At 44.9% G+C, this 23,202-nt stretch overlaps 1 protein-coding gene across 1 annotated transcript in view; it reads left to right on the top strand.

The window, feature by feature from the left end:
• KIAA1549L (KIAA1549 like) overlaps window positions 1-23,202 on the top strand; it is a 121,931-nt gene that overhangs the window by 80,754 nt on the left and 17,975 nt on the right. Inside the window, exon 17 of the mRNA XM_049639788.1 lies at window positions 19,303-19,653. Coding sequence (XP_049495745.1) covers window positions 19,303-19,653 — 351 coding nt within the window. The remainder of the gene's footprint in view (window positions 1-19,302; window positions 19,654-23,202) is intronic.

Here is a 23,202-nt window from a genome sequence, read left to right as displayed (position 1 = left end):
CAACATTGATTTTTCTCCTCATAAAAATATTTTTTATTCCAAACTCGGCCAACAATTTGATAATCAGTCAGTGGTTAAAAATCAGGTATTTGACTTTTCCAGCTAATCTCTCCCTACGAACAGTGAATATCTTTCCTACATGCTTATAGTTTCAGGGACTCCTTTTGCTCAGGCATTCCTGAGGTAGGATAGGATTCTTAAACATATTTCAAGATTGGAAATAAATAGGCATCTTGTGAGAGTCTAGGCACAGACATTTTTACAGTTTGGGGAAATAGGGCAGAGATTTGCCTATTAGTCTTGAAAAGAGGACCGTGCAGTTGTTGTTGTTGTTTAACTGCTATATGCCATGACTTGCCGTGCTGACTTCATACTTTTAGACCGCCACGTTAGTACATGACTTACAACAACAGAAGGAGGAAGATGATATTTAAAAAGAGGTTGCTCACCCCTCACACTTGTATAAATATTCCAATTATAGATTGCTTTCAGGGAAGCCCTCTTCATTCTCATCGATTTTTCTTAAATATACATGTCTTGAGAATTGCATATCATCTCAAAAGGATAAGCAAAGATAAGTTTCCTTAAGACAAAACGATCACCAAGGGACCAATTTTAAGAATTTAGACTGTTGTCTGTAAGAATGCAGTTTGCTTCCTGTTTCTCCTCCTGTGCCTTTTGGTCTGATCACATGAAAAGCACCTCTCATTTATTGACTGCACACAATAGACCAGCCTCTATTCTAGTCTTTTTATGTGAATTATCTAATTGAATTTGCACAGACGCCAGTGAGGTAGGAACCCTCCCTGCACCCATTGTACAGATGAGGAAACCCCGGCACAGAACAGTTGCATCATTTGTCTCCCCAACTCCCAGAGCCTATCCTCTTAACTGCTGTGCAGTAGGACTTCCATATAAACCCACCACACTATCTATCTGCCTTCACATGACGTAATACATATCCTGTGTCTCTGATCTCACCAAGAGGCTGGATGTCAGGTTTCATAAGAATCCTTGCATGGATAACTCATACCAGCAAACAATAGACCGGCAGATAAAGTAGGAAAAGAAGACAGTCATAGCTTTTCTCAACTTGATTTTCCAAAAATGCCAGGGCACTCCTGACAAAAGAACCCATTAGCCCAGCAGTGAACAGGTCATTCGGTTGGAAGCATGTCCTTCTTCCTACTGGGTCTGGGGATCTTGAAGCCAGGCCAAGATTTCCAGTCATTTCTGCCAGATTAGGGAACACCAGGGGGACTGGCTCCTTGACATGATAGAAACAGAAGCAGTGGGAGATTGATTTAATTTTTCCAAAGCTGACTACGTTAGAATCCCAACAAGAAAGGCTGGGTGTAAAAATAAATTAGTAAATAAATAAATAAGCAAACACACACACTCGCAACACAGGCAAATCTGAGCCCTGGGACTGATGGCAGCCTGGATTGTTTCAAAATGTTTCCATAGAGCAGGATGTGTTGGGGCCTGCACAAGAGACAATCAGCTCCAAGGGCTTTGGGAATCTCTATGTTTTGCAGCAACAATTCTTAACCTCTTTGTCCCCCCTAACAGCTAAGGGATGCAACACACTCTTGGCAGTCACTGTGGCTCACTTGGGTAGTAATTTTCTAAACCCCATTAGACAGAATGCATAATTTTAGAAAGATGTCCCAAACTCATCACTGCTAAAAGGCCAGACCATATCTTTAAACTAACTTTGGCATTGAAATGAATTCCTCCCAGTGCATAAAGCAGGTAGAAAAAAAAATGTCACCTTAATATTTAAAAGCAAAAATGCATCTGTTTCAAAGTATTTTTCTAAATGTTATTTTCTGAATGCAAGTCATGGAGAAAATAACAAGGTGATGAGGAGGGAAAAGAAAATGCCCCAAATGTGAATGATCAGGTAGAATAAAGACCCAAGTGATTTTCCCTATGTCAGCCAAATTAGCAATCCCTTTATGTGGTTGAGGAATCAACCTTTGCTTCCAAAGGACAAGGAATAATCATATTGTTCCCCCTGGCATAAAAATACACATCCTCAACCTTGATTTGTGTTTGGAGTTTTAAAAAATGTGACAGAAATGGGGTCAGGTATACATGTGCCTTGGCAATGAGGGAGACTCTGGAACAGAACGTTTGAACTATAAGTTTGAAAATGAATGCCCACCTCTCAGAAGCAGAGACCTTTACAGGCTCCTTCTCCTCAGGTTTCTCTCCAGCACCTTGCCCAAGCTCCACACCCTGGTGGTCCTCAGAGAGCCTTCATGGTAAACCCTAAAATGTGGCTGAAGGGTTTAAAAATGTTGAGGATGACTGGTCCACTGATGCCTCTCAGAAGAGGTGGTGTTGAAGGTTCTGCTGTCGGGGCACAGCCACCAGTCATTCCAGGGGTGTTCTCCAAGGAAATGTGTGGAAATGTTAGTGACAGCCAGATGGCTTTGCAATTGAGAAGTAGATGTAAATCTATAATAAGAGGTACAAAGGCAAGATTCTGCTGCAGAAAACAGAAAACATCAAGCCATTGGAATAGGCCAAAAATGACTGTGCGGAGTTAGGCGCTCACAAAACCTTTGGAGGGCTGGCAGTGTGTTCTGGGAGAGACTGAGAACAGAACCCCAGGGCTGGCCCTGACCAGGGCCGGCTGCCTCTGCCCCCAGCAGGACGGTGGGGAGGTGGTCTGCCCTGGGACAACCAGGGAGCAGAAAGATGGGCTCTGGCTCATTTCCTGGGCCCAGCCTCCACATCAGTGCACCTCACTGACAGAACCCCGTGTCCTGCATAGCCACCGCTGCGGAGAGGGCCCCAAGCGAGCATGGGCCTGTCAGCCTTGGCACTGGAGGAGCACCCGCGGCAAGGAGGTTGTGGAATGCTGGCCGCCATCCCCACAAGTGAGAGATGCGATGAGAATTACCAGCCAGAGCAATATTTGGGGAGCGGTGGGGAGACTAGTGGAGGCACGTTTGGCCAAGGGGAAGATGAAAGCATCACTCAGAGCTTAGTCCCCAGCCTCTGGCTGAAGGCGTGGGTGTGCTGTGTCGGGTGTAATAGGGCTTTTATTTGCTGGCGTCTCTCAGCTCACAGGGCAACCAGCTCCTTTTGTGTCAGGTGAACGGTGGTTACTAGAAAGAGAGGAGGCCAAAGGATCAGAGCAGTTGTTTTGATGGGTTCCATCTGCAGAGGAATGAAATATGATCTGGAAAGCCCCGACTGCCTGTAACAGCTCGTAGCAAGTCTGAGGCCTTCTAGGGAAATTTGTCAATCCTATATTATTAATGGAAGCCTCTCCTCCTCACTCCCCAGCACATCGCCAGCATCTTATGGCTTTGGGATGATGGTCAGAAACCAAGGAGACTAGTGCTGTTTCGTGTTCCCAGTTAAGGGGTGGCCAACTCTTGGTTTCATCGGGAGGCAAATGGGTGGATTTGAGCATTTTGTTTGTTATGCTCTGAACTGGGTGCTCTCGTGTCGACCCCACCCTCACTGCCATCACCCTCTCCGCATCCAAGCTGGGACTGTCTTATCTGTGTCCTCCCAAATCAGCCTTTAATCTCTTTCTCCTACCTCTGCCAGCTAGCTTAAGCTGTTAATAAGTCTGGCTTGATACATTGTCTCAAGTTAATTTATACCATATTATATTTTATCGGGGGGCTTTTGATCCTAAGGATAATAAGAAACCAGTCCCCCAGAGGGTGCTTAGGCAGCTCAATTGGTTGCGCATCTGACTCTTGATTTTGGCTCAGGTCACCATCCCAGGGTTGTGGGATCGAGGCCTGCATTGGGCTCCATGCTGAGTGTGGAACGTGCTTAAGATTTTCTCTCTCTCTCTCTCTCTCTCAATCTCTCCTTGTGCCCCTCTTCCCTGCCCACACTGTCTCGTGCTCACTCTCTCTCTCAAATTAAAAAAATAGAAAAAGAAAATCAGTCTCCCTGATTGAGCCCAAGGCAAAGTAGTGGAGGTGTTTGGTGGTGAAGGGGGCGTTTTGCTGTAGTCCAGATCTCACCGGGCTGGTGGCTGTCCAGATACTTGCTAACCCCGCAAAAATGGAGGCCACTTTGCAAGTGGGGAGCAGGAAGTAGATTCTCGTTGGCAGCTTTGGAAAGGACTGGGCCAGGTTTCAGGATGGCCCTGTGACCTCACTTGGAGCCAGGCCCCCCTCCAGGCCCAGGACTTCCCTACCATGCAGGCAGTTTCCCGCTGGGCAGGAGACAGGCAACTTCCTCTCTGTTGTAAGCACGCAGGTGCCATCTGCTTGCTCATTGTCTCTGATTCCCTGAGCTCCGAGCACTACTGCTGCTGCTCCTGATGCTCACCTGCCCATCCCGCTGCTCCTGGACTCTGAGACCTCATAGTCTCTTATGGCAGGCCAGGGTCCCCAGTGTGCTCTAGGTATGGACACCCGTAAGGAAAAGGAATGAAGCAGGATTAGGCAGAGTTAAAAGTCAGGCTGTGGTACAGATGCTACAAGGCCTCAGCTAACCTCACACGGCCCCGCAGAGTTGTTCCAAGTGCGGATGAAGCATCTGGGCTCTTGTACTCTGGCACTGACCAGCCATTGGGTGTCCGTGGGTGAGGCAGCTCTCTTTAGCCAAAGATAATTCCTAATGAGAGAATTGGCCTTGCTGATTCCCGCCGATGCCCAGGGAGAGCAAAGGCAGTTCCCAGTTGACAGCTGAGCGCTGGCCCAGCAGCTGGAGGAAAAGTCCTACTGTCCTAGCAGCATAGGACACCAACCACTCCACCCCAGGTCCTCCCAGCGCTGTGTGCTCCTCAGCTCACCTGCGCTCCCAAATCCTTCCAGGAGCTGGAGACCAGCAGACTAATGAGAATCCTGTTCAGTTCTTCTAGCAAACGTTTACCAAGTGCTGTGGCAACCATGGCATCGTACGTGCATTGAACATCAGGGAGACTGATTTTCTTTTTCTTTTTTTTTAATTTGAGAGAGAGAGAGCACGAGAGAGCATGGGCAGGGAAGAGGGGCAGAGGGAGAGATTGAGAGAGAGAGAGAGAGAGAGAGAGAGAGAGAGAAAATCTTAAGCAGGCTCCACACTCAGCATGGAGCCCAATGCAGACTCCATGTTGTGAATGCAGCATGTTGTGAATTCAACAATGTAGACCCTGAAAGACAAAGGGGAAAATTTAAATATTGCCCCCGAATTAGCTTTTGCATATATTCTGTTTGTACATTAGAGATTATACATTTCTTTTCACACATAACTCTATACTATTGTATACACAGGCCATGTGTGCTGTACCACGTGGACAATTAAAGGGCCTTTCAAAGGTTTTACTTTCTTTGATTTTTTTTTAACATTTATTTATTTTTGAGACAGAGAGAGACAGAGCATGAACGGGGGAGGGGCACAGAGAGAGGGAGACACAGAATCGGAAGCAGGCTCCAGGCTCTGTGTCATCAGCCCAGAGCCCGACGCGGGGCTCGAACTCACGGGCCGGGAGATCGTGACCTGAGCTGAAGTCGGACGCTCAACTGACTGAGCCACCCAGGCGCCCCTGATTTTTTTTTTTAACGTTCTCTGATTTCTACTTTCTCTGCTGGCATTAGCATGTAAGCCCCACAGGTGATTCCACCATACTCCCCGTGTGGGGGTCTCTGGAGAAAAGAAAGATGGATTAACTCGAGCCTTTGCCCCAGGTGCTTTTACACACTAGCAGAGCAGACAGGTGGAAGCACGTGCAATAGGGCTGTGGCTGTGACTTTGGATGGGAAGAGGTCCGTTTCTGTCTGTGCCACGGCTTCTGCAGATCCAGACCCAGACAGCAGTACCCAACCACTGCAGAAGCCACCAAATAGCTGGCGGAAGAGTCCTTCTAAAACACATGCTCTTACTTGTTTTTAAGTTTTTCTTAGTGTTTATTTTTTTGAGAGAGAGACAGAGACAGAGGATAAGCGTGGGAGGGGCAGAGAGAGAGGGAGACACAGAATCCGAAGCAGGCTCCAGGCTCCGAGCTGTCAGCACAGAGCCCGACGTGGGGCTTGAACCCACAAACCTCGAGATCGTGGCCTGAGCCAAAGTTGGACGCTTAACTGACTGAGCCACCTGGGTGCCCCAAACACACACCCTTATTTCAAGTTCTTTAGTAGTTTCCCACAGCTCTAAGGGTAAGGTTAGACCCTCAGCTTCTGGCTCGGGACTCATCTGCTCTGGCTGGCCCTGAGCATGCCCTTCTATCTGATGCTCTCCACTCCCTAATCCATCCTTAGCTCCGGGCCCTCTACACCCTTCCCACATTTGTCATGTGGACTCACTTCTCTGTGTCTTTGCCTGTGATTATCTCTCTGCTCAAAACATCTCTTCCCACCTACTTCATGCAGCCAAAGTTTCACAGTCTCAGCCCTACTGAATTTGGGGACTGGGTAACTCTTTGTCTGGAGGGCTGTCCTGTGCATTGTGGGATGTTTAACGGCATCGCTGGTCTCTACCCACTAGTTACCATAGCACCTCCCAGTTGTGACAACCAAAAATGTTTCCAAAAAATTGTACCCTCGGGGCAGACCCACTAAGGATTGAGAACCAGTGATTCGGGCAATGCTTGCAGAACTTAGAACATTTTCTCCCCCAAAATCTTTTCCTTGACCCCATACCTATGGGTCTGACTTAGGTGTCTGTCCTCTGTGTTCCAGAAGCACCTGGGACTCACCTTCATCAAAGCCCTTATTCCTTGTCTTCCGTCTGTCGATTTACTTGTGTTGTTTCCTCCATTTGACTCCTCAAGGACAGGAATCATGTTTTATTCATCCTGGAAACCTCAGCACTCAGAATAGGAACGAGCACATAGTAAATGCAGTGCCTCTATTTGTTGAGCAGATGAACAAACAATTGTGTCAACCCGAGGTGGTGACTCCCGAGCTGAGACTTGAAAATATGGGGCAGATTTATAACTCTGAGTCATATAAACATTTGATTCGACTGGCTTATCAAAAGTGTAGATGAATGTATGTTACTGTTTGAAGTTCAGTGTAAATAGTGGTTATCAGTTAGGATGCTTTGGCTAAAATGACAGAAAACCCGACTTGAATCAAATGGTCTTAAATCATGAAAGGAATGTACTGAGTACAATAAATCCAGGCTTGGTCTGATTGGGGCTCCAGTTGTATTTCTTCACATTATGCTGCGCTGTCCTCCTTACGTGTTGGATTCATCCATAGGTTGGCTCTACTAGAAAGTGGCTACAGCAGCCTTGGCCCTATAGCTACATACTCTGTTGACCATTGAAAGAGAGAATTTCTTTTTTCCAGCCATGAAACAAAGTGGGTTTTACTATAACTGAGCCTCTGAAGGTCAAGTGCCCACCCCCATATCCATGGGAGACTTAACGCTGATTGATTTAACTCAGTCAGACCTTACCATAAGACCTGGGGTAGGCTAGTCCTCCCCTCCCCCAGACCACTTGGCTGAGACATGGGGAGAGGAGTGGATGGGTGCTGAGGCCATCGCAGTATCTGCTACTTGAGGAACATTGGTAATTGGGCCTCTTAAGGAGCAACACCAGTGTCACCCTCCACATCACTGGTCCCTCTAGTCTCAATCTTCTCTTCTTCGGTAGGCCCTCCATAAAGAGAAAGATGAGAGCGGTGAAAAGCCAATGGCCACTGTTCCTCATGGGCTCAGGAAGTCTTAGCTATAGCAAGAAGTTGTGTTTTAGGTGCAGAGGAGAAAAGGAGATTTTTTTGGATCCTGTCTGGCTTTTTCAAGACAGACCTGAAAGGAGAAAGAGCAGATCTGTGTGGGCGGTGGGAGCGCCTGTTTTGTCATGGGATGGTGTGGACTTTCAAAACTGATCTACTGTCTCCTCGCTGCCTGCAGCACCAGCTCCGCTAGGAAAATGAGGAAAAACAGGTGATGGCTCCCCTCAAAAGTGCACAGTGAAACAGCTCCCATGAGAGAAGCCATTCTTAAGTGTTCTCATCTATAAAACGGGGATACGAATGGCACCTGCCTTACAGAGCTGTTGTAAGAATTAAATGAGTTAATGCAGATAAAGCACATAGAAAACATACAGTGAACATTGGCTGTTCTAACTATGGCTAACACAGTCCAGGAGAGAGAGACGGAGACTATGTTTTGGTTCTTTTCCATTCTAGCACTTTGGACATCTCAGGACTGCTATGAATTTTATCACACATTGTGATATTGTGATTTATGATAAGAAATATATGTTTGGTTTTCATCCACTATTCCTGGCACAGAGCTCCAAAAACCCTTGGGATTTCCCAAGTGATGAGAAGATTAAGGTGTCTTTTGTTATGTTAATGAGGCGACTTGGAAAGCACCTAAGGATGGGGGCTGGTTGTCTGTAGAGCCAACCTTGTGATTAAGGGGGTTGGAACTTTCAGTGAAATTTGCAGTTTTGCTGAGACTTTTAAAAATTCCATTTGTAGGCACCTGGGTGGCTCAGTGGGTTGAGCATCCAACTCTTTTTTTTTTTTTAATGTTTATTTTTTTTATTATTTATTTAGAGAGAGAGTGAGAAGCAGGGGAGGGGCAGAGAGAGAGGGACAGAGAATCTCAAGCAGGCTTCACTCTGTCAGCACAGAGCTCAGTGTGGGGCTTGATTCCACAAACATTGAGATCATGACCTGAGTCAAAATCAAGAGTCGAACACTTAACCGACTGAGCTACCCATCTGCCTCTTGATTTCAGCTTGGGTCATGATTCCAGAGTCATGGGATCAAGCCCCACGTGAGGCTCAGCACTGAGCATGGAGCCTGCTTAAGATTCTCTCTCTCCCCCTCTACCCTTTCCCCACTCATACACGCTTGTGCACATGTGCTCTCTCTCCCTCTCTCTGTCACTCTCTTTCAAAAAAAAAATTCCACTTGCATGCCTATTGTGCAAAAGAAGTCACCAAACACTTAATCTGAGCCCTCCTACCTGTTCTGAAAGGTACCAATGTCCCTTTATTGTCAGAGAAGTTTTTGATTTTCAGCTCAGCGCTAATCACAGCTCCACCCAGTAAGGAGAACAGACTGAACAAATTCTGCACCTTCAGCAGAAGGCAGGCTCAGGAGGCAGCTGCTGCCTCCACCTGTGCCCTGCTAGCTTTTGTCCCCACAAGGTGAAGTGAAAACCCCTGGACTCTGGTTTCTAGAAGCAATATTGTGAATATGTGTCTGCTTCCTCAGTGGCAGGCAGCACTTGCAGTGGGGCCGTTCTGGCCAGGGCAGGCAATAGATGGAGAGAAGCAGTACTATTTTGTGTTGCCCAAGGGACCCTGTTTGGGTGGAGAGAAAAACGGACATGGAGCCAGATCAAGTCATCATGGCCACCTAGCCCAGAAATGGATCCTGCTGAACCCTCCACTTGGTCTCTGGGACCTTGCTGTGAAGGTGCAGAATTTGTTCAGTCTGTTTTCCTTACTGGGTGGAGCTGTGATTAGCGCTGAGCTGAAAATCAGAGCCTTGGGGCAAGTTCTTACCTGGGTGAGGCAAAGCGATGTTGCACATACTTGTGTGTCCTAGGAAATATGGCCTTCTAAGACGTCTATCCACTTTGGGGCTCAAAACTCAAGGAATTCTGGAATAAATGGCCTCAAGAGCCCTTCGTCCCTCCTCTTCAACTCTATTCTGGATAAGGATGTCTCATGTGGTGTCTAAATGACGTGTCTCTTGATCCGATGGGGGCCCCCAAATGTGTGGGGATGATCAATAATCCAGTAGAAGCTGATGGCGTGGGTGGTGAAAGAATCCACCTGAGGCAGAGCAAAAGAAACAGAAGTCTACTGAATACACTGCAAGGGAGTGGTGGGCAGGGCAGCAAAGGAGAGCCTGTCTGCCATGAGGCAGCCCATAGGAGCTGTTTTTAAAGGGGGAAGATGAGCAAGTATGGCAACTTATGGAATTTTCCCTTTTTTGGTAACTGGGCCTCATTGTAAGTAGCCCATTGGTTAGTTAGCTTCTATGGATATTTTGAGGTCACCTGATGGGCCTGTCTGTAGTCAGCCAGGTGGTCGCTGTGGGCCCTTTCTACATTCCATTGCTCAAGCCCATTTGCCTAAAAGTGGCCTCTATATCTAATTCATTTTAGACACTTGGAAATGTCTTTTACTGGTAAAGGCTTTTGAGCAGAGAACCTCCAGGCTCTTTTTAAGATGAATTTCCACTTATTCATTCAATAAGTATGTATTAAAGTCCTACTGTTTGCCATTCTGGGATGTAACAGGACACACCACAAAGTCCCTGCCCTCACGGAGCTTCTGTTCCAGTAGGAAGGACAGGTAATAAACATCTGATCACACAGATGTTCAGCACAACGTCAGAAATACTGTGGAGGAACATAAAGCCGGGCAACACAATGGAGGAAAACAGGAGGCACTCTTTATAGGTTGGCTGGGGTGAGGCTGTCTGTCGAAGTGACTTCTGAGCAGAGACCTGAAATGAGGGAGCTAGCCAGGTTGGCCCCTTGGGGAAGAGCATTTGGGCAGAAGGAATAGCAACTGGGAGGGCACAGAGGAAGATGCATGCTTGGGGAGCTCAGAGAACATCAAGGACACTCATATAACAGGGTACTCCTTCTTGATAAAAGGTCTCAATTTCAACTCCTTCCTTCATTTCATCCTCAGATCTCATCCCCAGCAAGTCCTGTCAGCTCTCTTTCAAAACATTTCTCGACCTCATCCACGTCTTCTTTGTACATGACCACCCTAATTCAAGCCCTTGCCATTTCTCCTTACCTGGATTCTGCAAGAGCCTTCTAACTTGCCTTCCATAAATTCCAATCACACTTCTCTCTTGCTTAAAATTCCTCAAGAGTTTCCCATCGCCCTTTGAAAACACTCCAGCCTTCTTACCACGGCCTTCAAGACTCTACGTGATCTGGCTCCTACCTGCCTTTCTAGCCCCATCTCCTCTGACAGTTGGGGCTCCAGCCACATGGTCCATGTATTGGTCAGCTCAGGCAGTCCTAAGTACCAAGACCTGGTGACTTGAAACAACTGCAATGTATTTTCTCACAATTCTGGGGGCTAGACATCTAAGATCCAGGTGTTGGCAAGGTCGGTTCCTTCTGGGGGTTGTGTGGGGAAGGATCTTCAGGCCTCTCTTCTTGGATTCTAGATGGTTGTCTTTTCCCTGTCTTCATACTGTCTTCCCTCTTTACATGCCTGCCTCTAAATATCCTCTTTTATAAGAACACCAGGCATTTTGAACAATGGCCTCATTTTAACTTAATTACCTCTGCAAAGACCCTATCTCCAAATACAGTTTCATTCCCAGGTCCTGAGATTAGGACTTCAACATATGAATTTGGGGGGTTCACAATTTAGCCCATAACAGTCCACCTTACTTTTTCTCAAATACTACAAGCTCTTTCCCATCTCAGGACTTTTTCATAAGCTTCCCCTATGATCTTCCCATGGCTAACCCCTTCTTCAGGTCTTCAAAAATGTCACCTCTTCAGAGAGGCCTTCCCTGACCATCCCCATAGAATTAATGATGTTGGCCAAGCCTTTTTGTTTTGTTGTAACTAAGGCAAATTTTATGATAAAATGTATAGGTCTTTAGTACAAGTGGATGAGCATTGACACATGTGTGTACCCTTATAACCATCAGTCCACTCAAAATATAGGACATTTTTATCACCTCCTGAAAGTTACCCCATTCCTCATGGTATTCAGTCTGCACCATACCCCACTCTGGCAACCACATTCCTGATATCTACCTTCATTGTTTTACCTGTTCTTGGACTTCATATAAATGACATCCATCATTCAGCATGTACTTGTTTGTGTCTGACTTCATTTGCTTAGAATTCACCTATGTTATGGTATGCATCTGTCATTTATTTACTTTTTTTATTACTGAGAACTATTGTGTCGTATAAATAGACCACTAATTGTTTGTCTGTCATTCTGTTGTTGGACATTTGGGTCGTTTCCAGTTTGGAGCTACCAGAAAGCACTGCCATAAATATTTTCACGTACATATTTTGCGAACATATGTGCTATGGTCTGAATGTTTGCATCCCCCCAAAATTTGTATGTTCCAATCCTAATCTCCAATGTGTTGGTATTAGGAGGCAGGGTCTTTGGGAAGTGACGAGGTCATGAGTGTGGAGTCCTCATGAATGGGATTCGTGCCCTTGTAAAAAAGACCCCAGACAGCTCCCTCACCCCTTGCTCCATGTGAGGAGTGAGTCCTTGTGAGGAGGAGTCTTCCATGTAAGGATATAGTGAGTCCTTCTGGGTCACAGACCCAGAAGAGGACCTTCACCCAGCCAAGCTAGCATCCTCCGACTTCCAGCCTCCAGAACGGTGAGAAATACATTTCTATTGTTTATAAGCTACTTGGGCTGTGGTATTTTGTTCTGGGAACCTGAATGGACCAAGACAACCTTTTCCTTTATCTTGGATAAATATATGTAGGAGTGGAATTTCTGAGTCATAAGGTATATGTTCAACTTTTAAGAAACTACAAACATGTTTACAAAGCACATGTACTATTTTATCTGCCAGCAATGTGACAGTTCTAATTTTACTCCTCAACCTCACCAACATTTGTCGTTATTAATCTTCATTTTAGCCATTCCAGTGAAAGTGAAATGATAGAATTTCCTAATTGCTAATGATGTTGAGCATGTCCTCATGTGTTTATTGGACATGTTATGTATCTTCTTTAACTGACATGTCTATTCCAGCCTTTTGCCAAATCTCTGAATTGAGTTGTCCTTTTGTTCTTCATTTGTAGGAATTCCATGTATATTCTGGATACAAATCCTAATATTTTCTCCTGGTCCATGGCTAGTCCTTTAATTAGGTGTCTGATAGAAAACCAGTTTTTAATTTTGATGAAGTCTTCGAGCTATAGAATATGCTCTGGGACCAGGCAGTAGGACTGAGCTGTGTCCTAAGCTGTGTCCCATGTTGAAATACTTTCTAGAAAGAAGGTACTCGGGGGTCCCAGCAGGGCTGCCATTTCCTTCAAGTTTGTTCTACGGTATTTCAAAGAGAAGCTGAAGTAACATGGATACTTAGCCCCTGTGTGGGCTGTCCTAGGACAACACTGAAAGGATCACAGATTCTCACTCTCTCCAGTAGGCACCAGGAGTCAAGCCTAGGGGGTTCATGTATTCAGGTGTGGAGAAGAAATGGCCTTAATTTCTTCTAAATATCTATGGCCTTTGCTGCCGAGTGATGATATGCCATAAGAATCCAAGATCTTCAATATGTATATATGCTCTGACCCCATAATTCTACTTCTAGGGGTTTAACCCAGGGCTGAATCCATGGTTTATGCACAGTGTTAATCACAAGTATACGTATTTCAGCTTTGTTTCTATAGTAAGATGTTAGGACACCATCTAAAATAGTGGACTATTGCATATAGCCTGAAAACTCCATATAGCAGAATGCTATGACATCATTTAAAGGTATTCCCTATAATACATATATTTACTGGCAGAGACATTTCACAATGTTGTTGTATAAAAAAGGTTTTAAAATATTATATATAATCCCATTTTATAAAAAACCTTATATATGTATATATACGTGTGTGTGTGTGTGTGTTCTGTTTATAAAACCATGACCCAGATGGCTCAGTCTGAGAGAGTGTCTGTGTTAACAAAAGTAATTTTTAAATACTTCTACTCCTTCACTCATATTTTTCATATACATGAAGGCTATTATATCATGCCCAGCAATACTTTTTAAATTTCCTCAGTTCCTCTCCCAGTCACATGTCATAGCTGCTTCTGCACCTCTCTCCAAAATCCCACTTAAAAATCCTGCAGCCCACACCCCTTCTGCCTGTTCTTTCTTTTCCACCTCATATTTTCCATCATGAAAGCTGGAGAATATGTGTGTCCAATGCTGCGCCCTCCTTGGAAGGGGGGAGGGGAGAAACTGAGCATTCTTCCTACTTGCCCAGGATGGGGTAGTGAGAATTGGGGAGAGAGGGTTGTTGGCAATGCTCCCGCATTGGTAATCTTTCTCCCATTTCATATGCATAGGAAGCATCTAGAAGGACATGCACAAAGGCCAAAATGTTAACAGTACTTATTTCTGGTGGTAGGATTAGAGTGGATTTTAATTTTCTTCTTCTTGCTTATCTGTGTTTTCTAATTTCCTGTCATGAACAGACATTCCCTGATTAATTTCTTAGAATTTTTATTGAAGTACATCTTGATTCATTTATAAAATAGTTTTTTTAAGAAAAATAGTTCCCCAGTGCTTCACAAGAGTATGAGGTTGGAGAAGCAAGTACTGTGAACTTCAAGTTAAAGAGCTTTAAAAATATATTATCTGTCCCAGATGCAGCTCCCAACATTGTACCCAAGCCAAGCATCTGTCAACACTGGGAGGCTTGTCTTTGCTCCTGTATCCCCCTTTTTGCCAAATAAAAGCAAAAGATATTTTCAGAAATGTGCAAGTCAGGGAGAATGGCTTGGGACAAGTTAAGCCAGTAGACATGATTATGCCTTATCTGGAAAATAGGTACAGCCATATGGTCCTCAGGGATGGGTGAGATAACATGCTTGGAAAACCCAGTACAAGACTGGCCCATTACTGGTCCTCAAGTACATTTGAGCACGTGCTATGTTAAGTTCTTTCACTCAGAAGGCAATTCCTGGTTCCGGCTTTGGGGTAGGCCCTGGGATGGAGGCTGTGGACATAAGGATGAGATGTGGGCTCAACCCTGTAGGCACTCCCAATCTATGGGATGAAGAAATAACAATAATGATAGAAGCTAATAATTATCAAATGCTGATGTGCCAGACACTCTTAGAAGAGCTTTATATCTATATAATGGTGTTTTCCATCTTTCTAGTAATCTATGAGATAATTATTGTATAGTCTTGGTAATTATTGTATAGTCTGTCTTCCTGGTCACAGAAGTCTGTTTGTCCCTCTCTCAGAGCCCATTTCTGTGGTAAGGTAATGGATCTATTTAGATATGTACAAAGGGTAATCTGCCAGTTATAGGCAACATATTGAATGATCTATTTCTTCATCTGTAAAATAAGGAGAATCACAGTTGCTACCTCATAGATTACTGAAAGAAAAAATGAATATATATAAAGCACTTAAAACAGTGTCTGGCACATAAGCTGTGAATAACTGTTAGCTGCTATTTTTGTTGTCGTTGTCCTTGTTATTTGTCTCCTCCTATATACTGGGAACTCCTTGAGGGCTAGGTCACTATCTTATTAATTGCTGTATCCACAACTCTCAACCCAGGACCTAGGTGAAATAATAATTGTCTGTTAAGTAAAAGAGCAAATTTATCACTGCTCACATATTTCAAGGTGGGGAAGGAGGTTGGCAGGGTATTCCCTTCATGAGTAGACATCGGATTCCCCCCAGAATGATGACAGTAGGAGGAACCCAGGCCCTCCACAAGGCCTGTGAGAACCACAAGGTCCTTCACAGATTAAAGATCAACTCCCCCATTTTATAGATGAGGAGACTGAGGCTTAGGGATTTCATGTGACTTGCCTGTGGTCATACAGCTCATCAGCACTCGAATAAATGTGTTAGGAATGTGGGCTCTTTAACGTAACCTCAAGTTATACCCCATGGGCAGTTAGACAGGATTTCATATTGGTTTTATTTCACAAAGCTTTTTTGGGTATTCCAAGTATCTGATGCTAAGCTCCTAAGAGACAGAGGTGAGTGGGCTCGGGGAGTGTCCAGACTTGGACAAGACAGACATTAAATAAGCAAATACAAGTGTGATGAGGGGGCATCCCAGGGTATAATGAGAGTTTGTCTTGTTTCCATTGGTAGATGTCAAGAGACTGAAAAACCAAGTGAGAAGAGTGGGAAAATAGGAGGCTGGAACAAACGTATCGAAGTTACTTGGGTTATAACTGTGGGCCCTCCTGTTAAAGGGAAGCCCTGTCCCATATGAAATGCAAACCCTGGGGTGGGAAGCAGAGGCTGACTTCTGTTGCAGTACTGTGGGGTGGATGCAGTGGGAGCGTGGAGAAAGTGTCTCCACTTCCTCAGCCAAGGTTATCTCTCCCCAACAGTATTACTCAGAGAACCAACCTGCCAAGCCAGCACAGCTCCCCCCCCCCACCCCGGGGCTCCTGGGAGAGCCTCAGAGTGGAGAGTTGTTGCTAAGAAGTGTATTTTTGTCCTACTTAAGGCACAACTATAAATTCACATAATAGATCTACCAATATGACTGAAAATGCATAGCACAACTCAGGGGTGGGAAAAATCATAGCTCACCCCAGTGCCATTAATCTTCCACCTGGGAGTAGTTTAGCATTAAGCATCCATTATTTATTAGGGAGACGGGGATGCAGGGAGGAAGGGCAATGTGTGGGTAGCAACCAGTATTGACAGGGAAATGTGAGAGACAATGCGGTACAGCAGGATGTGCAAGGGACAGGAGCTGAGAGGACAAGGCTCTGCCATTGCCCACCTGGGTGACTTTGGATAAGTCACTTAAACACTCTGGCCTTGATTACCTCATCTGTAAAATAGGGTTTGATTTAAATGGTCTCCTCAAGTCCTTCCAGGGTCTGAAATTCTATCCAGAATGTTCTATGCATTGTGAAGAAAATTTTTGTCAGAAGTTGCATTCACTACCCTGGAAGGAATCCCCAAGCCTTCGGGGAGCACATTTCCGGGAAAGCGATCTCAAACCTCTTCCTAAAGATCCCCAATTTATAAGAGCCCCATGGGGGCATGCACCCAGGTATGAAGTGTCTAGGAGTTTGTTTATTATGGCAAAAGTAATTTTGCCTTCTACTCCAGAACCTATTGTGACCTGTGTTCATATCAAAATAGTATTCTCAATTCATACTATAGATGGTTGTTGATAAATCTAGAATTGAAGGTTGACAGAGAACCTCATCTTTTGATCTTGAACTAGGGCTAAGCCTTAACTCTGGGTGATACAATTAGAGGAAATGTCTCCTTTTTTGTGTTTTCTGTAATTTCTATTTTTTCTCTAATGCACTTATATTAATTTAAGACTAAAGGAAAGTAAATATTTAAATTTTCCTATTTTTAAAATAGGAAAAATAGGGACGCCTGGGTGGCTCAGTCAGTTAAGCATCCGACTTCAGCTCAGGTCATGATCTCATGGTTCATGGGTTCAAGCCCTGAGTTGGGCTGTGTGCTGACAGCTTGGAACCTGGAGCCTGCTTCAGATTCTGTGTCTCCCTCTCTCTCTGCCCCTCCCCCACTCGTGCTGTGTGTGTGTGTGTGTGTGTCTCTCTCTCTCAAAAACAAATAAACATTAAAATATATATAAATAGGAAAAATAACAAATTGCTGACCTTCCATATGTAGATTTTAAGGAGGGAAAGACTTCCCTTTATGAACAAGTTCCCTGGTGACCTTTTCTTATGCTCTATCTCATGTATCCAGTTTATGCATAGTAATTATATGAGAAACAGGTGCAGGTGAATATATAAAAGTAATAATAATGACAATTATGGTGATGACGGTGGCTACTATTCCTGTGTTTCACCATACGCTACTGTTCTAAACTTTGTGTGTATCATTGTGTTTAATCCTTGTAAGACCCCTGGAGGTAGACGCTATTATCCTCATTTTACAGATGAGGAAATTGAAGCAACAGGAAGTTAAGTAACTTTGCAGGTTGGAAAATCTTTCATGCCCTGTCTTTTATCTTCTCAGCACACCTTTTAGATCTGGCCTGGCTGCAGCCTCTACCCTACCCAGCAATAACTTGACCATGTCACCTTAGCGATCCCTTGGCTTTTGCTTCTGCCCTGAGGCTTCTCCATCTCTGTTTGTGGGACACCCATGGGAGCCCATTGCACCGATCTGGCACCTGCACAGATCTCAGAGTACAAGGACACTTTCTAGAGGAACTCTTGACTGATGGGGGCTGAGGACTGGTAGACAAAATTTTGTTCTACAATCTTAAAGCATATTCTGCTTGGTTCCTGGGAGCGTCCTGGTGGGATTAAGCTTCAATTGCCCACAGCAATCATGAATTTAGTGCCCACCCTTAATTGGCTTTTTTTCCTTCCCTCAATTTACTCATCCCAGGCCCCAACTCCTATTTCCTGGAATTGTTTTCCAAAATAAATAATCTGCATATAAAATAAGTCTCAGGTCCTTCCTTTTGGAGGAACCTAAGCTAAGACATTGCCAATGGTCACACAGCTGTTAAATTGTGGCACGCAGGTAGGAGAATGTTCATTCCACATAAAATAATAATAAATACCCAGAGCTAGGGTATAAATACATACATCTTTTTAACTGGGTATGTGTGTATGGAGAAGTTCACATGCACACCTGGATAGATTTAGGAGTAGAACAAGTACACCAAAGGTTAATGGATTTTTAGATTTTTTTCCCCCTCTTACTTATCTGTATTGTCTAATTTTGCTAAAGTGACAATGTGTCACTTATGTCGCGGATGGACAGCAGAATGGCAAACTGATCTGTGCTGATTTATTCTCCCAGAACGCTCGAGTCTTTTAGAAGACAATAGTAGCCACGGACACGCTTGAAGTGAACGTGGATTACTCTCCTACAGCCTTACTTTCAGGGTGTCACAAAAATAAGTCTCAGACCAAGAGACCAAAGACACAGGCAGATTCATTGAATAAGCATTCATCTGCAGGTGAGCATAAGACAGTCCATGCAGCCTTCTCTGGAAGCTCATGACGCCCCAGCCTCTGCCCACTTAGGTACTGCGGCTACTCCCTAAATGGAAGGTTCACAGGAAGAAGGCGGGGGAACATTCCAGATCAGTCGGTCTCAAACTTGAGCAGGCGTGAGAATCTCCTAGAGGGCTTGCTAAAGCACAGGTTGCTGGACGCTGCCCCAGAGTGTGCACCACACTTTGAGATCAGTGATCTAGAGGCAGGATTTTGTTGCTTTCTCTGATAATTGGTATCAGGCAACCGGCAGTCCCCTACATGGCTGGACACACGACCCTTTAGAGTTTAGTCTAGAGCACCAACACTTAGACTGACAGACGCTCTAGATTCTTTTACCTAAAATGCATGAGGGTGGAGAATCTCTCTACAAGGTTTTAGAGATTATCACTAATGTTGTCAATGAAAAGCCATTTCTCATCATCCTTATGACAGTTAGCAAAGCCTGCTGCATCGCTCGAGCTATGGGAAAGTGAGGTATGCATGGATATCTGGAGTGTGACCTCACTAACATAATGCTAGCTGACCCACCCTGTGTGTGAGTTCCAGATGGGCAGCTAGGAGATAACATAAATGAACACTTCACCTGATATCACATGTCCAAGCTGAACATTTTAGAGTAAGTACAGACAACATTAATGGGAAGGACAGTTCATTAACAAATCCACGGGCGTGTGTTTGATCCCACAGACTGAGCCTGAGATCATAGAGGAAACCAACATCGACAGAGTGAATGAGCCCCGGGGCTATGCCCGATCAAGGCAGATGAAAGGTCACTCGGAGACCTCCACACTGAGCTCCCAGCCCTCCATCGATGAGGTCAGGCAGCAGATGCACATGCTACTGGAGGAGGCCTTCAGCCTGGCATCTGCAGGCCACGCGGGCCAGAGCCGGCACCAGGAGGCTTACGGCTCAGCACAGCACCTGCCCTACTCGGAGGTTGTGACCAGTGCTCCAGGGACCATGACGCGGCCCAGGGCAGGGGTGCAGTGGGTACCCACCTATCGCCCAGAAATGTACCAGTACAGTCTGCCTCGACCGGTAAGTCCGACGTCCCATCCACCTGCCACCATCGGGTCAGCTCTGCCCAGGGTGTTATGACAGGGGTCTCAGAGTGGGAGCTTCTAGTGGTAAATCACCTTGGGATTTTGAGACATACTTTTCTGGACCCTCATCCCGTCCTCCACCCATGATCCAAGCCTAAGCCTGTGGGCACAAGCACACAGACAGCCCTTACATCAAACCATAGTACATTTTAGAATGAATTTCCTTTTCTACTGTCCCTGCTGTAAAGGGTTGACCTCATTCTTCATGCACTGGTGGTTTCCTGCATTTCCAAGTGTGAGGAAATGTCAGAACACATTGCAAAGCTGCATGTTAGGGGCCATGCGCCTGGTGGTTCAGAGCAGAGGCTCAGGGGGCAGGTGGTTTGACTTCGAATCCCTGCCCGACCACTCACTAGCCTTGGAGACATCATTTAAATTCTCTACCGCTGAAATGAACAAGATAACCAACTTCCTAGGGTTGTAAAGATTAAGCGAGATGATATATCTGAGGCACTTATAAGAATGCCAGGCACAGATGCTGCAACGGTGTCACTCGTGATTATTTCATTTAGTGGTAACTGCACCTCCGTATCTGAGAAAGCACCCAGTGACTAAAAGCTTCCATAATTTAAACAACAATTTTAATTAGGATGCGTCTCATTCATTACCATAGCATCTACAGATATCTTTTTTAAAAGATGGATAAGCCACAGACCATAATAAACAATGCAATGTGCATGTACAGATTCCATCCTTGTAATAGTTCATGACCCATCCCCAAGGGTTACTCATTAATAGAGCTTTATAAATTGTCATTGTGATATGTAATTACATAACAAAAGCCAACATTTTTTGAGTGTTTTAGTCATTAGCTATTGATCATATGTATGTTAGCTCATTTATTTAGTCCTTACTACAACAAGCCACTGAGGCGAGTACTTGTTTTGTCCCTATTTTACAGATGAGGAAACTGAGGTTACACACTTGCTCGAGTCACACAGACAGGAAGGGGCACAGCTGGGACCCAAAGCCAGCTGTGTCCAGCTCCAGAGCCCATGTGCTTAACTGGCATGCTGTTCTCCCTTGTGCTATGTTGCATTGCCTCTTTCATTTGCAGTAGACTATTTGGGACATCTGTGGGCCTGTGGAGCCTTGTGATGATTTCACACCCCTACCCTTCACGGTCCACACCACACAGGCACTTAATAAATTGCTGTTACGCTACATAACTACATAGCCTGCACACTAGTGTGAATTTCTTTATTGTTCTCCTTTGCTCCAGATTTCTCCTCTCCTCCAAGTCACTGAGATGTCTCCCCTTGACACTGCTCCTCATACCCTCTGTCCTTGAATGTCTGTGTCTAGCCTTACCTTTCCTGTTGGCTGAGTTGAACAGGACAGACTGAAGATCTGGGGTGGGGCAGCTGTGTTTGCTTGGGGCTATCATCACTGCAAGGCTTTGTCCTTAGGTTGGGAAGTGCAGAATTTCTGTTTCTATTCACTTCACAGTGACCATCCCCTGGGAATTTGACTCAAACGCCGATTACACTCACAATAACTGATTTGTTATTAAGGATTCGAACTTACAAACCTGCAGTGAGAAGCTGGGTGACCACAGAGGCCAGAATACTTCCATTTGCTGGTCAGTGTGGTCTTTCGATAAGTAAAAGTCAGTCTAAGGAAAGTAAGACATTGTCAGGAGAGCTGGTTATTATTGGAGCCGTCTTCTCAGTCTCTGATACACAAATCTGGAGAGTACAGGCAATAAAGGACATAGGTAAACACCAGCCATCTTTTTTATATCCCATTTTCTGAGATATGGGTAGAATACGATGCAAAATTCTTCAAGTAATTTTTAAGCTAAAATAGAAGACTTTGGGGCAATGACCAGATCTTAAGAATATGAGTTAGCCTCCGCCATCAGGGAGGTTTGCTGGGTATGCCTTCCGGAAGTGTGTCAACAACTCTGGAGCCACATGCTCTCCTCAGTTGAAGTCCAAACATCCTTTTTTCCAGAAAGAGTCAGAATAATTCTCACTGAGCCTTACAAACCCATCAACTTTAAAACACTTCCCTTTGGGGGTGCCTGGATGGCTCAGTTGGTCAAGCGTCCCAACTTTGGCTCAGGTCATGATCTCGCAGTCCGTGGATATGAGCCTTGTGTTGGGCTCTGTGCTGAGAGCTTAGAGCCTGAAGCCTGCTTTGGATTCCATGTCTCCCTCTCTTTCTCTCTCTGCCTTCCCACACTCACGTTCTGTCTCTCTCTCTTTCTCAAAAATAAATAAACATTAAAAAAATAAATAAATAAAATACTTCCCTTTGGCCATCATGTTACTGTTTGCACAATTAGAACTTTCTGATTGTCCACTAAATTGGTACCCACCTTATGGGGGAAAGAAGAGATTTTTCTCACTGAGATTGAGAAAACACCCTGATCTCACCACATTTATAAGCAGCTCGTCAGTGTCTGTCCCCTGGGAAAATCACCTGTCTCTGTTCTGTATTGATTCACACTGACCTCAGTTTTGTTGGTTCATCCTTCTTGATCTCCATACACGGACCCCGTGCCTGGATTTTCCCTCAGTCCAGAGTAGAATGGCACACACCAGCTAAATGACCTTAGCCTGGGGCTACAGCTCTGAGCCTCAGATGCCTCAGCCATGAAATAGTGGTGATGAGAGGGCCACGGTAAGGATGAAGTGATCATTCATGTAAAATGCTTGGCACGGTCCTGCACCTGGTGAGCACCCACTGCTTGTTTGCTGATGTTTGTCAGAGGGCTTTCAGATGATGCCTAGCACCTCAAATTGCCTGAGAGATGGTAGTCATTATAATAAAAATATCCTGTCCTTTTCACAGAATTCCACTAGTTATATCCCTTTTCCTGACTCTGCTGACACTACTTCTATTCCTCCTCCTGCTCTATTAAATTCCTTTAAGAGCATGCTCCGGATGCCCCACCCGAGGGTCCCAGAGAAGCCCCACTTCTGGTTAAAGACGATTCTCAAGAACAGCTGGAGAATCTGGCTCTGGGTTGGAGGCTAGCTTCTGGGGATCCATAAAGAGGTCTGGTTTCAGAGAGAAAAAACATCCAGGATGAGTCTTCCAACTGCTGATGGAATCCACATCCATGATGCCTCAATTTAACAAAACCATCAAAAAATTTCTTATTTTTAGCACATATGAAGACCTAGATCGTTCTGTTTGTTATAATTTGGGGTTGGCAGTTGTGCCAAGAAGGGCAAAAACATCAGCATTATACTCTTGAAAAATCAGGCCACCGAAAACTGGAAAAGAACTGAGAACACAGCAGAGAGATGGGCCATCAAACTGGAACAATATGAAAGGCAGTTCTTTTGTTATTAAGGCTTCCGCCTTTTTTTTCCTTTCTTTCTTTTTTTTTTTTTTTTTGCCAACACACATGGTCCCTATTTTCATGAGAGGAGAAAATCACTAACAATACACAGTAGAAATAATGAGTCTCAACCCAAGTTCTTGCCGAGCCCCCTTGTGCTATGATAATGTGGAAATCAATAGAAAAGGT

The sequence above is a fragment of the Panthera uncia genome, chromosome D1 (assembly GCF_023721935.1).
Source record: "Panthera uncia isolate 11264 chromosome D1, Puncia_PCG_1.0, whole genome shotgun sequence".
Classification (NCBI taxonomy): domain Eukaryota; kingdom Metazoa; phylum Chordata; class Mammalia; order Carnivora; family Felidae; genus Panthera; species Panthera uncia.
The sequence above is the reverse complement of the archived record's forward strand: the minus strand, read 5'-3'. Positions and strand labels throughout refer to the sequence as shown.